The sequence below is a fragment of the Ipomoea nil genome, unplaced genomic scaffold (genome assembly GCF_001879475.1).
Source record: "Ipomoea nil cultivar Tokyo-kokei standard unplaced genomic scaffold, Asagao_1.1 scaffold3087, whole genome shotgun sequence".
NCBI classification, from domain to species: domain Eukaryota; kingdom Viridiplantae; phylum Streptophyta; class Magnoliopsida; order Solanales; family Convolvulaceae; genus Ipomoea; species Ipomoea nil.
The window spans coordinates 3,161,959-3,178,770 of record NW_017619515.1 but is presented as its reverse complement, the minus strand read 5'-3'; the positions used below and the strand labels follow the sequence as shown (position 1 = coordinate 3,178,770).

Genomic DNA, 16,812 nt, shown 5'->3' with positions numbered 1-16,812 from the left:
GTGAGAGCAAGAACAGAACATGTTTATTCACCATCAAACAATAAGAATAAATAAATAGAAGAAGGAAACTAGTTAAATAAAACCAATTAAAGGACTAAGACAAAATACTAACACACACAAAGTAAGTCTCAAACATTATATTACTAGATTTTAAATTTCTGTATTTCGTATCCATGATTATTTACTACGGTAGTAACTATTATAGACACAAGAATTTGGGTGAGGAGGCGGACCGCACTGATAACCCGGGCTCGAACAGATATAAGGTATGTCTGAATGAGTTGAAGATGATGTTGGATGAGGCAAACATTAAAGCAATTCTGGGAGGCTTTGTTGAGTTGATCCAGAAGAAAAACGATGGCTCCATCATCTGCTGGTTGGTGGTTGATAATGCCTGCCTCCCTCAGAAGTTTGACGTCGTCAGGACTGGATGCAATATTGAAGAAGAAGATTGCTAGGCAAGTGAAATATGGGTTTAGTAGATGCGACCCTTGCTCGTATGCCAGCAGGTTTTTTAGGACAGTGACAGTTCTGTCGTTGATATAAAGTGTTGGAACTCTCAAATGTCCTATGTAGTGATTGAACTGAATATCCAGTGGGTTGCCTTTGTTGGTTGCGATGAGTGTGACTCCACGTGAACTGAGTTCTGAGGCACTACTTACCCAGCACTTGCTAGTCGTCATTTTAATCCGCAGCGACAATGAGGATGCATTAATATTCTCCATCTTGCTTTCGTCCACCGGTGTATTATTCTTCTTGCGCTTTTGCAACTTGCTTTTGTCCACCGGTGTATTATTCTTCTCGGGCTTTTCGTCCACCAATAATGTATCATTCTTCTTGCGCTTTCGCAACTTGCTTTCGTCCACCGGTGTATTATTCTTCTCGGGCTTTTCGTCCACCAATAATGTATCATTCTTCTTGCCCTTTTGCATCTTCTTGCTTTTGTCCACTACAACAAAACTGCTATGGAACAAATCCAGCAAATGTTTGGGGTCGTCGTCTGCTACTGTTTCTGAATTGCCACCGTCAGCTCTTCCAAATTCAACTTGTTTGAAGAACTGCAGTGCCAGCTTCTTCAAACAATCTGCTGATTCGTTGGTCAGTATATGATAGACTTTGACAAGAATGAAAAATGGGAGCTGATTCTCTAGCATCAGTAAATCCTCGCAAATATTTGGTTGCCTCCAAGGTGTTTTGAAAATGGGTTGGCGTTGCAGTTCTGGATCATTAGGATTCTGGATTGCAAGTCAAGTTAAAGAAAAGTTAGATGCTTAAGGAATTCGCAAATTATATCATACAAGTAATTGTAATTGAATAAGTAATTAGAAGTTAGAAGCTTACTTTGTACCAACGGTCGAAATAGATAAAGGTATGAATGATGAAGAAGGCATCGATGAGCATCATCTTACAAAATGTATCCGTATCAATATTTTTGAACTTTGTGGAATAGCTATTTCTAGCCTCGACTTCAGATTCCATCATGGCCGCTGTTAGGGATGGGCGGGGATCAGGGTGGCATTCCATGGAATCAAAAAGCAATCTTTTCTGAGATTCCATATCTGACAATTTTGGATTTTCATGATGGCATGGTCCAATTGAGACAGTTTGAGGGGTGTATGGGTCATCTAGTCCAATTGAGAAAGTTGGATATGAACCATTTGAGACAGAAGTTGAAGGGGTGTATGTTCTTTCCTCAATTACACGCCTGTATTTTGGAACACTACACATGTATTTCATTTCGCCACTGTCGCCAACAATCTTATAATAGGGGAGGGGCAAATGTGAATTATTTGCTTCTCCCCTATCATTTTCACCTCCTAATCCTAATCTTACTTCCATTTCTATTTCTCCATTGCCATCTCCTCCTCCTTCTGCTCCCTCTGGGGTATTCATATCGATGATACAATTGTATTGATGATTTCCGGTGTTGGGAGGACAAAAGTTAGCCCTGATTTGCAAGGATTCTTGAATATTCTCATTTTCCAAGGTTTCGGATACTGCCGTATCTTCCGACATATCATATTCTTCTTCCATTCCCTACAACTCCAGATAGATCCTCCTACTATCCAATGTGTAAATGTACTAGTGATGATGAAAATTGTACTATTGTAGATATATGAAAAAAATTATGCACAAGAGATTAAGAAAACAAATCAAAGGAGCAAATTTAAGAAGCAAATAACCAAAAATAGTCTGCTAATTAACCTCTAACTATTCTTGCTAGCTAGTTAGGGAAAAAAACAACATACAAAAAATATATATATATTATTAAACACATCAAATTATTATTTTTGTATATAGACTCAATAGTAATAAATAGAGTTCGGACAACCGAAACTGGCACCTATTCTCCACCACAACAGTCGACAGGCCTCGCTCAAGCACGTAGTCAAGAATTCAGAGGGAACTCGGGGAGTTAAGAGTTCGTTATACTACATGTAATTTCAAATTCTACTTCCTCACTTATATTTTATGATGTGACAAATAATAATTGAATATTTTTATCATGTTGATCATAAGAAAACTGTCATACATCAAGTTGTAAATAAAAATAAAAAATAAAAAGGGAAAATGGCACTTTTTACCCCTGAGTTATATACTTATAGCACTTTTTCCCCCTCAATTATTTAGGTAAGCACATTAGCCCCCTCAATTATTCTAAAAGTGGTGCTTTTTCCCCCTAATATATTAAATTGACATTTATACCCTTAAAGTAAACATTTTATTTATTTTACTACTCCAACAAATTATTGCGTATACGTAGGGATGACCACAGTTCGGTTTGAATTGAACCGGATACTAAAGCAATCGAATTAATAGTTTCTGATTATAATTCAGATCTAGAACCCAATATTTAAATGTCAATTTATTAAAATTATGTATCAAAAAAATTGAATCTTGAACCGTGAACCGGCGGTTCCGGATCCGATTCGCGATTTTGAACCGTCTTTATTTTAAAATAGTCTAAATTCAACAATAAATATATTTTATTTTTCAGTTCGGAACATGAACCGTCCGTTCCGGTTCACGATTTTTATAAACTCTAAATATCGAATTTCGATTCTAAATTGTAATTGGAATATTTCGGTTTGGTTGCTATAGTGTTTGTTTGGTTTGAACCAAATTATGGTCATAATTTTTTGGAGAAAAAAAATAAATTAAATATTTAGTTTAAGGGTAAATATGTCCATTTAACATTTCAGGGGAAAAAACAATCACTTCAATAATTTAGGGGGAAAATATGCTATAGGTATATAACTCAGGGGGAAAAAGTGTCATTTTTCCAAATAAAAATAAAAATAAATATTGAGAGTAAGAAGTAAAAGTCTAGGTTGGATTTTTCAGGAGTTAAAAGTGGAAACTGCAGAGCTAGTGGATGAGTTTCATAGATAGAGACAGAAATAAATGCAATAATTGCCACTGCTCATCTTGAACTAGGTCCACATGTTTTACTTTACCTTAAAAGAACCCTTTTTCTTAAAATTTATTATTTCTGTTTGTCTTAAAAATTATCATATAGTTTTTTAATAATTTAATGAGACTTTTTAAAGTTTTAATAAAGTTTCTTTGTGTAATTTGATTGCTCTATCAAGTCTAGATCTCTTAATAAAATTTCAAGTATTAAATTTCTCTATACTAGCTAATCATGATATTAATCAGAATATTCTAAATTTTTAAATTTTTTTGTAATACAAGTAGTTACTATTTCTACTTAATACTCTCAAGAAGTTAATAAAGCAAATAATACGAACAAATATTATATTGAAAGCAAAAATCATATATTTAAAGTAAACATCATGTTTTCATTAAATTCAATTTTCTATAACCTCCCATCAATTTCTAAACAACCTATAGTACCATTTCAGATAATATTTCTTAAAATTATCAAACAAAGTTAACTTAACTCATACCTTGTATAGAAGTCTTAGGTCACCCGATTACTTCAACTCTTCCTACCCTTCTGTTCACTTGACTGTTCACTCAACAGTTCGAGAGATACGCTAGAAGTTGGGAGCTCTCAACGGATCTTCCTAATCCACACAACAAATAATACGAACAAATATTATATTGAAAGCAGAAAAATCAATCATATTTAAAGTAAATATCATGTTTTCATTAAATTTGAAATTTCTATAACCTCCCATCAATTTCTAAACAACATACCCCTTTCAAAACTGGATGGAGGCGAGTTGCAGTAGCTCCTCCCGACCTGGAGGAAGAGATGGCGGCGAAGAAAAGAAATGAAAGAAGCAAAAATATAATTTAACCTCGATAGATTTAATTAACGATTGTTGCTAGCTGAGCTAATTAGAAAAAACAAACAAAAAGGAAGAATATAATATAATTGAAGAAGAAGTTGAAGATTCTTACCAATGTAATACTTTCTTTGCTGCGCTGGATGGACTTCAATTCCTTTAGGCTATGGCATACATGCTTAATTTTCTGAACGAAAATATATAGATATAAATATAAATGACGTAGTACGTCTCGCTCGATCCCCGCTGCAGCGCAGCAGGTTCCAAACACGGGCAGGCCCGCACGGTGCAGCAAGTACGAGGAAACTTCATTCAGCCGAGAGAAGTCGTCGAAGGGCCGGGCCGGGAGATATATACTATACAGTAATAACCAACACCTCCACCTACATGAAGTGGTGGTACGGTTCTAATAATTACTATACAATGTAAAGATAAATGGCGTAGTACGTCTCGCTCGATCCTGGGCTGCAGCGCAGCAGCTTCCAAACACTGACGCTTACACCGCCATCGGGTTGCCTAAAGCATCCCCGCGGTACGTACCTATTAAGCATAAATCTGGGCATCATTCATGCAAATAAGCTCAAAATCAAAGTAAAGGAAAAGTACAAGTACTTAATCAAAGGCTTCAAAATAGACTAAGACTTAATAAAATTAAAAGTGCAAGTACTTAAGTTGCGAGAGATTTAAACAGTGCAAGCATAGTCAAAGGAAATGTAAACTTCAAGAAAATAAAGGAGATAAAAGTAGCACCCCACACACAGCAGTTGTTATATTATAGATGCACCGCGGCCCATATACGGCGCCGTTTCTTTAAGTAAAGAAACGGTCCGCCGTTAGAGTTAACGGAGTCCATTTATTTGGTGTATTAAACACCAACTAACACTACAGTATATCCAAACCGACACTGCAGTTATATCAAAATGATACTGTAGTTATAGTGAAATGAAACTGCAGTGTATATAAACTGAAATTGAATAACATTTCACATATTTGAGTGTATATTGTACAATGAAGCTGTAATTATATCAAAATGATCATGTAGTTATGTTTTAATAAAACTATAGTGTATATAAAATAAAATTAAATAACATTTTCACATATTTGAGTCTATAAATATCGAATGAAACTATAGTTATATCGAAATGAAACTGTAGTTGTGTTCAACTGAAACTGCAGTGTATACAAAATGACACTGAATAACAGAATTACTTTTTGCAAAAGGATGTGAAACGGCGAAAATAAACACTGTTAATTTTCATTTAAAAAAAAAGACGCGCGGTGCATAATCGATCATGCACCGCAGTGCATAATATAATTTGCCCACACACAGGGTACCTAATGTCCATCCGGGGCCCCCAAAACAATGTATCAACAAGTCACGGGATTAGGTGGGATGTATCCGCTGAATCGGAGGAGGTGTAGGGAAACAGGCATTAAATCGGGCCTCGAAGTAAGCACGCGTAGCGTCAATCCTGGCCACCAGGTCTAGGTAGAGCAAGCTACTAGAACATCCAACTAATGACCGTGCCAAAAGCTATCATCTGTGTCAGTCACCTTAGCACGCTCAATATCCAGCCTAGTTAGCGGCTCCATCTCTGCTATCACTAGCTCACGTCCTAGCTTCCTTTCCAACCCCAGACCCTGGCACAGCTGCGTGAGCAATGGGCCAACAAACACATTGGCTGCCCGACTGTGGTTTTGTGCAGCCAACCATCTCTTACACACCAAGCCCATATTGATATACTTCTCGTTCTCCTTGATGGTAACCTGTTATCAGGTGAAATTGCATACATTTGGAGTGTTCAGTGGCTTAATTGCACTTTTTTTTTTTTTTCGTTCAGTGACCTAATGCATTTTCAGGTTACGTTTAGTGCCCAATTTGGACCTTATTCCATTTATTGTTGTGACAATTATATATAATCAATCTCTCATATATTATCTTGCATTTATATACTTTAAATTACTGATTTAAATAAACAAATTCAACATTTATTTACCTATGCATGAACATCTTTTATATAATATTACATTGATATAGTTTGAAATACTTATTTAAAAAGAATCATTGGGCATTATCCCATGTGCGTAGAAAAACTAGTATATATAAAGTGAAGGAAAACAAAATCCTAATAAATGAGAGGATTTGAAAAGAAAGTATTTTACCCTTATCAAAGTTTATTAATTACACATATATATTATTGTTAAGGACATATTAGTATTTATATTCATAATTCTTTACCATTCTAAACCCAACCAAATAGTGAAATACATATTTTCAATAAAATTTTTGCACCAACCAAACAATAAAATCTATTTTCCTGATAATTTATTTTTCAAGAAATTTGAATTACATTTCCCTTTAAATATTTTCCAACGAACCAAACGCGCTGTTAAAGTTTTTTACATGTCATGTTGGATAGAGAGATAGGAAAAAAATAAATAAATAAATAAAATATCAGGCTTAAGTGCACGCGCTTGCAGGAGCGTGTTCTACTTTTTTACTATTTAACTTTTTTTCTTTTCTATTCAACGGGTCACACAAAAATTTAACATTTGCAAGAGAAAAAATTTGAAGTCAAACTACAAAGCCTATTCAGAGATGTTTTCAGTACTTGACAACCCCCACATTCTGAGCCTTGCCCAGAACAGAGTCTAGGTTGCTCTCATACAGACCCAAATTTTTAGCCAAAGCAAACCCAGCATGCATCCCATCAACGGCTGCACTCACAATTCCACCTGCATAGCCTGCTCCCTCTCCCACCGGATACAGCGCTTTCAAACACGTGCTCTCAAACGTATCGCTTCTCCGGGAGATTTGAACCGGAGAACTAGTCCTCGTCTGATGCCAAACATAGAGAAAGTCCACAGTTATTATCAACCCGGGAGGCAACCCCAACCAAGTTGGTCGGCCTGTTAGCTTGGTAACGAATCCCAGTAAGAACGACCTATTGGCCTTCTTGGTTTGAGTCAGTCAGCTATAGACAACCTAGGTTGGTTTACCTCCTTGTGGTCATTTCTCAGTTAGGTTCACAAGGCGGGGTTTACTTAGGTACTGGCAAAAAGAAACGTACAATCTTTAAACTTAATAGCATACTAAAGGTCGTACCTCAACTCCGTGAAGAAGGGCGCTGCTGGAAATGAATCCCGGTAACTGAACTCCATATTCAGGAAGAGAAGCATAAAGGGTGTAAGTTGTATTATATTATACTAAAACTTCACTTAAAGAGGAGGAATGATGGGAAAACGGGGAGAATAGACTAAGACCTCTTCGTCAAACATCAGAATTGATTTTTGCAGAGCCACGGTTATATGGTCGGGGAATAGTTCGTGGAGATTTGCTGCTTTTACTCCTAACCGATAACTCGAGGATGGTAGCGGTGCCACTGCAATCAAAGTTTAAGACCACTTTAACCAACACCAAAATAATGATGATGGCGACGAAAAAAACAGATAAAAGACTCAACCTGATGCTTTATTGCCAAGAAAATCAGTCACGGTTTGCACAGGTACGACAAAACTCCCCCCACCCATCACAGCTGCCCTTCGTTCAAAAATTCTCTGAAAATCACCACTTTCACTCGTCAAAATTTGACAAAAAATTTAAGCGGTAGAAAGGAGTTTGCTCTGTTACTCAATATGGCTAAGCTAAGACGCAAAGTGGAGAATAAAAATGTGTCAAATCACTTCAAAAGGTACCTGAAACTCGACTCCAGCAAGGGGTCCGTTTAAACTTAAAGCCGCAAAGTCCTTTGGCGAGATAGTGACCACAAGTGCAGCATTTGCCCACCTAGACGATCTTCGAGAAAACGACATGCCATTGATACAGAGTTCTGAAGGATTTGTACTTGTGAGAACAACCTGCCAGAATTCCGCAAATATATTTTTACATATGCCTCTCGAGTCTCAAAGAGCACATATTCGGGTATAAAACCAAAACTAATCTATTCACACGCAAGAAAAGCAGTAGCGATACCTGGCCACCAGGACACATACAAAACGAGTAACAGCTACGCCCGGGTGGTCCCGATTCAGGAGAATCCATGCCATCACTATTTAGATGCCCCATCACCTTATAATCAGCAACCGGAACTCTCCCACGTCCGCTAATAATCTCGCTGGCTAATTCCGAATACTGCAGATTACCACACGAGCTAAATTTTTTACCTTAAAATAATAAACATGATAGCATTACATACTTCATAATGACAATAAATGGGCAAGCATGTACGTTTACCGCATACCTGTATGGTGTTTATTAATTCTTGCGGGTGCTCCACACGAAAACCAACCTGTTTTATTACACAGTTTAATATACATCCATGGCTTGTTAATGGAGAATAAGTATGACACGAAACTATGTTCTAATACACGAGAAACGGACCAAAGCAAATGAAAGATTCAAATATCAAATACTGAAATGAAGAATAACTTACGGAAAAATCTTTTTGGACAAGGTTCACATTATGAGAAAGAAGCATTTCGTATGTGTCACGAGCAGAATGCCCAACTGCTAAAACAACTGCGTCATATCCCAACTTCTGGCTAATAGACCGTTGGCTGTCACTTGAATCGGAGACCTTGACTCCCGTCACGTATCCGTCCTCTACGAGTATATCATCAACCCTCGTCCCAAACTTGATTGTAACCTAATATATTTTTGTTTATAATGAGAGAACACTAATACAGAAATACGATGACCAGGCACCCAGTAATAGAGGGGTAAAATAAAAAAGTATAAATCAAAACTCACACCCAATTCTTGTAGGTGGCGCCGAAAGTTTCGAAGTAGTGGAACCAATTTATCAGTTCCAAGATGAGGCTTTCCATCGACCAAAATTTTCTTTGGAGCGCCAAATTGAACCAATGTCTTCAAAACCTGAAATACAAGTACATTTTATCCAAGTTACAAATACACATGATTGGGATAACAAGCATTACGGTGTTTTGTTCCAGCAGCCACTTACAGCTAAAACGGCACCACTGTTTCTACCAATTCTAGTAACTAGCTTCCCGTCGCTCCAAGTACCTGCACCACCCTGTCAGCCATAAGTCCTTAATAAATAAATAGTGAAAAGCTATTCAACTGCCACAATCAAGCAAGTTCTTTTAAGTAGATAACCACTCTGAAATGTTTGAACAATAAATTGAGAAGATTCATTATGTATTTTTATTCTTAATTGTTAGAATCTAAGATTGGGTAAAGGTCACTCAACTGGACTGTAATGCACATCGCCCAAACCACACTAAAAGACTGAATACAGTGAATTAGCTAGTCTAATACGGAGTACATGGCATTATAAACCCATATGTTTCTTATTTTTCAATTCGGGATTCTTAACACTAATGATCAGTGTTGCAAAAATCTCGTCTAGACACCGATTAATCGGCGCCTAAGCACTAGGCGCTAGCCGGCCGCCTAGCATATCACCATAATCGATGGTCTAGGCGGTTGCCCGGCTAGGCGGCGGACTAGGCTGCCTAAGCGCTGATCGCCTAGGTCGACTAGGTCGTCTAGCTGGTCGATTAGCTATTGTTCTCTTCTTTTTTGCATGGGTTATTTCACTAAAAACAACATCATTTTGAGCCAAATAACCCTAAATTGTTCAAACTCTAAATGTTTTTAAGGTTAATATTTAATATTTTAGTATTAAACAATTTATAATTATCAAGTCTTAAAATTTATAAAAAAAAAAATTAAACAAATTTTTAAATAATAAAAAACACAGAGGCGACTAGGCGCCGATTAATCGCCGTCTAGGTGCCCTAGGCGCTAGGTGCTCCCCAAGCGCTCGAGGAATGCCTAACGATTTTTTCAACCATGCTAATGATTAATGACAACCTTTGCAGAAATGAAGGCTACCAACACTACCATGTATGAGCAAGATTGCACGACCAAAATTAAGAGTAAAGATATGGTTCCAAGATATAACCTCCCCAAAGCAAAAGTTGCTTTCTCCTTCTAACATCCTTCGAACTACCAAAGCACCAATATCACGCCCCCTCTGCTCAACCGCCTTCCCTCTTTCAAGTAACGTAACATCGGCACCAAATTCAGCAAGCACCAGGGAAGCAAACAAGCCGGCAGGTCCACTGCCAACAACAGCAACTTTCGGTTTTCTAATAACGGGCAACCTGTACGAACCACTGGAGATATTGCTATCAACTCCTTCAGTACAATCAGAAGTCTGATCTAACTCTCTGCAAGAATGTATCATACTCATTATATCACCAGAAATTCTATTGTCAAAAATATGCTCGACAAGTCCAGCTTTGGGTTCCAACTCAGAGATGAAGTCCCAGGTGCGAGGCTCTAAACTTATAAGTTTAGGGACATCCATATCCACAGTATAGACAAATTTTGGTTCCTTCTGTAGCTGCAATCAAGCAAATAAGATAGTGAATAGACAGTAACAAATCATCAACATACACATTTGCATTGAAAATTGGTACTCTCATAAAAGAAATTGTTGCTACATTGGCATATGCTATTAAGGAGTTATATTTTTCCACCAAATTATACAAATGGTTATAATGTAAAGATATTCACTTTGCTCACATTGAATCAAACATTGGAGAAAATATCCTAGAATGCTGACTTCACTAAGGGTCCGTTTGGAAACCCGGAAAATGACTTCTGGAAAATATTTTTCGAGTTTTCAGTGTTTGGATGCAACAGGAAAATCCAGTCAACGGAAAACATTTTCCATTGACCGGGGAAAATGAAGCCATTTTGGTGGAAAATGACTTCCGCCAAAATTTGGGGAAATCATTTTCCGCCAAAATGTTTAAACATACAATTCTACTCATTTTTTCAGAAAATAAACTAAACACACAAAGTTTTCCAAAATGCAACCAAACACGGGAAAGGAAAATGTTTTCGGGAAAATGACTCATTTTCCATAAAACATTTTCCAGACGTCACTTTCCTGCTTTCCAAACGGACCCTAAATTGATACAAAGCAAAGGCCAAGTAATGGGAGAACAGGACACGGGATAAAGTCTGACAGCTGCAGTGTGGGAGTTACAACTAATGTGGTGGGCTCCTTGTGGGCACCAAGCACTAGTCCTCTCACCTAATGAGCCGCTAAGTCACCGTGATTTATCCTAGCCGCAGTGGGGGAGTAACACTAATGTGGTGTGCTCCTTGTGGGCACCAGGCACGGGTCCTCTCACTTAATGGGCCGCTGAGTCACCGTGATTTATCTTAGCCGTGTGGGAGTAACACTAATGTGGTATGCTCCTTGTGGGCACCAGACACTGGTCCTCTCACCTAATGGGCCACTAAGTCACGGTGATTTATCCTTCTACTATCCTGTCGAGCCCGGGTGTGGGCCCTGGGGCAAGGGAGTGGGCAAGTAATGGGAGAACAAAATTTTCCAACATTTTATCCAATGTGGCAATTGGGAAGCCTAGGAGTGGCTGAAACTTTTATATTTAAATTGACTTCAGATGATTAAAAATGAACTTTTATTAAAGTTCTTTACTCAATTGAACATAAATGCAAAAGGATACAAATAAAATAAAATAAAAACAAAATAAAAATGCATAACCATAAGCCTCACATATGACAAACCTTGCGGGCATCAAAAGATTTTCTAACAACAGTAAATGCTTCTGGCGGCAACATGGAAGCGACCTACAACATAAACACGGGCATTCAATTAAGAAATGACAGAACTTTTGGGAAAATTAATAAGCTTTCGGGTCATAATTAAAAGAAAATTACTCAAAAGGAAATATTGTAATGAAGATTACAAGAAACTCCAAACAAAAAAGCTAAAATATTACCGGAAAGTCAAGAACTTTAGCGATTTCTTGAAGCAAAGCATCGGAAACGTCGAGGAAATCTTTGCCAGGATCTGTATGAACCGAAACGCCGAGATTGGACAGCCTCCAAACGCCTTCAAACTTGTTTTTCACATCAATCTGAGCTTTTTGCTGCAACTTGAGCTTCTTTTTCTCCGACGGGTACCTCAATTTCCCGGTTCTTTTGGTCCTCTGAGCGCATGTTATACGCAGATGTTTTGGGGGCGAGAGAGAGGGCTTGGGTTTGCGGAATGGGAATTTGGGATTGGAATAGAAGGAGGACGAACGGAGAGGAAATAGAAGCTTAGGAATGGCAATGGACATGGCTTTGAAGAATGGTGTATGGACAGTGTAGTTTGTGGATAAGAAGAGGGGTTTTAGTTAGGGCTTTTGTTTTAACTGTTTTGAATCAGAAAATGGCCAGAGCGGTTGTACCATTTATATACTAATAGTAAATTTAAAAGTTAATTCCAGCATTAGTCCTCTGAGTATAGTGATTTTTCACAAATGGTTCTTGTCTTTTAATTTTAGACAATTTTGACACTTGACTATCAAAATATTTCAATGTTGGTCCTTCCATCATTTTATTGTTATTTAGGCTTCAAATTCAAGGGTAAAATTGTCCTTTTCGTTTTTCGAACTGAAGCTTGATATTGAAGACCAATTGCTTAGCGACGGTGATGACCGACGATGCTGTCATGATGGAGCTCCTCTTCCGCCTCAAGCAGTCCCGACCACTCCTCTCTCCTAGACCGATGGCGCTGCTTCACCCAGCAACAGCGACTTTGACAAGTCCAATCGCCTCGCTTCTTTGTCGGATCTAACATCCACTTTTAGATCCCCCATTATTAAGTCGATAGGGGATTTAGTTGATGCTTGGATTGGAGATAAAGGGGAAGGGGAAGGGAGATGGTAATGCTAGTTTGAGAGAATTTTTTCCACTTTTGAGCCATCAAGCTGTTGGGAGCCACTCCGGAGCGCTCCGCCAATTCCCGAAATAGGGGGTGGTGGATAATGTCAGAGCCGACCAGGGATTGGCGAAATAGCATTCTGCTGTGTTGAGATATTGCTTCTATTCGTGTACTGCTTCTGTTCTGAGTTTTAGCCGTGCGGGCATGCCTCACAGGCATTGTTTTCCCGTGAGAGACACTCGCAAGTCAAAGTTGAGGGAGTGTGTGGCGGGAGTTCTTTTCCAGTGGCACATGCCCGCGGCCTTCGTGCGGGTAAAGATGACGGGAAGTCTTTTCCCGTGACTAATGACTGTGAGGTCCTGGGAGTATTTTCCAAAATGCACTTTGTTTTATTTCCAGTGCAATGTTGTTTGATCTTTGGTGCATTGCAAGTCTTTCTTGGTATATTGTAAACTCCTTGACCTCCGTTTGAATTGTGATTCCTTCATGAATCCTTGTTCCTTGGTATCAATTGAGTCTTGAGTAACGTGATGGTATATATATATATATATATATATATATATATATATATATATATGTGTGTGTGTGTGTGTGTGTGTGTGTATGTGTGTGTGTGTGTGTGTGTGTGTGTGTGTGTGTGGCTATATTGTGTTATTAGTGTATTATTGAGCTTTGGCTATAATTGGTGGCTATGAACTTGTGTTCCATTTGTAACTGTGGCTAGGAGCGTTGCTCCATTTGTATTGGTGGCTAGGAGCTTGACTCCATTTGTATTGGTGGCAAGAAGTTTAGGCTTCACTTTGGTGGATAAGGTTGGACTAGTGTATATGGTGGTCTCTTGTGGTGTAATAGTTGGAACTGATATAAGGCTGGATATTGATCTTGATATTGAGTATTGAATATTGATTATTGTTATATGATTCCTTGATTATGTATATACCATTATGTTTGATTGAGTTGGAAACTCTTGGTAATTCTTTCTTGTTGATGTCTTGGTATCAACCTCTTGAATCCACTTTGAATTGAGTATGTCTCGTTGTCTATGTATTGAGTTTTTACCTTGTATCTTGATTAGTCTTGATCTTGATCGAGCTTACTATTGGAGTCATTCTTGAATTGATCTTTGAGTCTTGAATGCTTGTGTAATTGAATCCATTTGAAAATGCGTTGAGTTGGTTACGTTGAATATATCTATAGTTGCAAAACCTATTTGAATACAAACGTATACTTATATAGTTTTACGTGTTGGATTGGAGGCTTGCTTAACATTTTTTTGCTAATTGTTAAGAATGTATTTCAGGTATGGATCGTTGCGAGCGTGTTAGCCGAGCTTAGCTCTATGCCTTGATAGTATTACTTTCCTTTTGCTAGACTTTGGCCGGTGAGCCGTATGTTGATGTAATAATTAGATAAGGCCGAGTTATTTGGGATTTTGGCTAGTTATGTTGAGAGTTGTAGACTCGTCTTAACATTTAGGATAGTAATGCCTAAATCTGGCATAACACCCTTTTGAATTTGAACTCGCTTCCGCATTTCCCTTGTTTATCTGTATTTAGAATTTGAGGGTTTTACGCCCAAAATTTTACAACCTAAGCTCTTATACCACTTTCTATCAAAGTCTAATCAATTCTATTTCCTATGACCAAGATTTTACAACCTAAGCTCTGATACCACTTTGTATCAGAGTCTAATCAATTCTAATTCCTATGCCCAGGATTTAACAAATTAGACTCGCCAATTGCCATTAATGATTATACTATCACCCTCTTTTCATCAACTGCATCGCTAATCACACGCTTATTGCTGACTCCATAGCGCTTGAGATCGTATCTATCGGGCCTTACTATCTTGGCGGAGATAGGGTCTTGGATTTGAGAACTACAAATGGAATTTTCTTGACTATGTCATGTGCTTTACACGAAAGAATGAAAATGATTTGGACAGGATCATGAGATCCATGGTACGCTTGGAAAGAAGCGCAAGAAGATGTTACTTTGAGCCTACTCCAATTTCAAGCACAGAATTTATTGAGATGATGATATTGGATAGCTGCTTCATTCTTGGGTATATGTTGTATGTATGCAAGAGCCAAGAAAATGAACCCACTCTCTCTATTCCAATTGTCACCAGGGACATGTTAAAGCTTTAGAATCAAATCCCATTTTTCATTGTTGAAATTGTGTATGATCGATCTTATGAAGACTATCAATGGTGATTCATTAGAATTTCTTGCCTAGAAATTCTCAAATGTTTATCCGTAAATGTAGAACCCAAACATCTCCTTGATTTGGTTCACTCAAGTTATTTGTCATCTACTGTAAACCAATAACCAGTGACATACAAACCACCATCACACCACCCTATTCAGATCAGTCAATCCAATGCAAGATCAGGCCAGTAAAAACAAAAAGCTTCCTAGAAATAAATTTCAAGAAAGTCACACCATCTGCTTATCAGTAAATGCAGAACCCAAACATCTCCTCGATTTAGTTTACTCAAGCTATCTACCATCTACTTTAAATCAACAACCAGTGACATATACGCCATCATCACCACTATGTTCAGATCAGTTAATCAAATGCCAAAGATTTTACAACCTAAGCTGCTTTGATACCACATTGTATCAGAGTCTAATCAATTCTATTTTCTATACCAAAGATTTTACAATATAAGCTCTTATACCACTTTATATCAAAGTATAATCAATTCTATTTTCTATGCTCAAGATTTCACAACCTAAACTCTTATACCACGAATCTAATCAATTCTATTTCCTATGTCCAAGATTTCATAACCTAAGCTCTGATACTACTTTGTATTATAGTCTAATCAATTCTATTTCTTATGGCCAAGATTTAACAAATTAGGCTCGCCCATTGCCATTAATGACTACACTATCACCCTCTTCATCAACTGCATCGCGCTGGAACAGTGCACCCAGCACATCCGAACATAGTTCTCAACTTACATTGACTTCATAAGTTGCCCGATCAATTCCACCGGGGATGTCACTTCCTTGCACGAGATAGAATAATCACCATTCTTTTGCTAATTGTAAAAAATGTATTTCAGGTATAGATCATTGCGAGCGCGTTAGCCGAGCTTAGCTCTATGCCTTGATAGTATTTCTTTCCTTTTGCTAAACTTTGGTCTGTGAGCCGTATGTTGATGTAATAATTAGATAATGCCTAGTTATTTGAGATTTTGACTAGTTATGTTGACAGTTGTAGACTCGCTTTAACATTTAGGATAGTAATGCCTAAGTGTGGCGTAACACCCTTTTGAATTTGAACTCGCTTCCGCAATTCCCTTGTTTATCTGTATTTAGAATTTGGGGGTGTTACGCCCAAGATTTTACAACCTAAGCTCTGATACCACTTTGTATCAGAGTCTAATCAATTCTATTTCCTATGTCCAAGATTTCACAACCTAAACTCTAATACCACTTTTTATCAGAGAGTAATCAATTCTATTTCCTGTGCCCAAGATTTAACAAATTAGGCTCGCTCATTGCCATTAATGACTACACTACCACCCTCTTCATCAACTGGATCGCACTGGAACAGTGCATCCAGCACATTCAAACATAGTTATCAGCTTACATTGCGTTGATAAGTTGTCTGATCAATACAACAAGGATGTCACTTTCATTGCCCGAGATGGAATTATTACCAGTTTTCCCAAGATAACGGACATATCGTTTGCCTGTTTTATAGACTGGGAGAGAATTTCGCTTTCAATATTAGAGATTGCTATTATTAGCCACACTTGCAAGCTTTTCAGTGCAGTCCACCAATATGTTCTCTACCTCAGTCAATACATCTGACATGTTGTAGATC

The 16,812-nt window shown here is 37.8% G+C and overlaps 2 protein-coding genes across 4 annotated transcripts; both read right to left on the bottom strand.

The window, feature by feature from the left end:
• Positions 1–92: 92 nt before the first annotated feature.
• Positions 93–4,562, bottom strand: LOC109166278 (putative UPF0481 protein At3g02645). 3 transcript variants are annotated; one of them, XM_019315211.1, is made up of 5 exons: positions 4,372–4,562; positions 4,165–4,210; positions 3,912–4,031; positions 1,342–2,062; positions 93–1,235 (listed from the first exon to the last, which is right to left on the bottom strand). In XM_019315211.1, exons 4-5 carry the CDS (start codon positions 2,032–2,034, stop codon positions 144–146), a joined length of 1,785 nt encoding a protein of 594 aa, XP_019170756.1. In that variant the 5' UTR covers positions 2,035–2,062; positions 3,912–4,031; positions 4,165–4,210; positions 4,372–4,562; the 3' UTR covers positions 93–143. The 3 variants fall into 3 exon arrangements, with proteins under 3 accessions (XP_019170756.1, XP_019170757.1, XP_019170758.1); XM_019315212.1 differs by having other exon boundaries at positions 1,342–2,059; positions 4,372–4,428; XM_019315213.1 differs by lacking the exon at positions 4,372–4,562 and having other exon boundaries at positions 3,912–4,027; positions 4,165–4,185.
• A 2,169-nt stretch (positions 4,563–6,731) lies between these two features.
• LOC109166277 (uncharacterized protein Cbei_0202) lies at positions 6,732–12,466 on the bottom strand. The gene is made up of 13 exons (XM_019315210.1): positions 12,045–12,466; positions 11,830–11,892; positions 10,187–10,630; positions 9,221–9,292; positions 9,007–9,132; positions 8,690–8,902; positions 8,498–8,545; positions 8,230–8,388; positions 7,953–8,114; positions 7,721–7,814; positions 7,521–7,639; positions 7,363–7,407; positions 6,732–7,095 (listed from the first exon to the last, which is right to left on the bottom strand). Exons 1-13 carry the CDS (start codon positions 12,384–12,386, stop codon positions 6,862–6,864), a joined length of 2,121 nt encoding a protein of 706 aa, XP_019170755.1. The 5' UTR covers positions 12,387–12,466; the 3' UTR covers positions 6,732–6,861.
• Between the last annotated feature and the right edge of the window lie 4,346 nt (positions 12,467–16,812).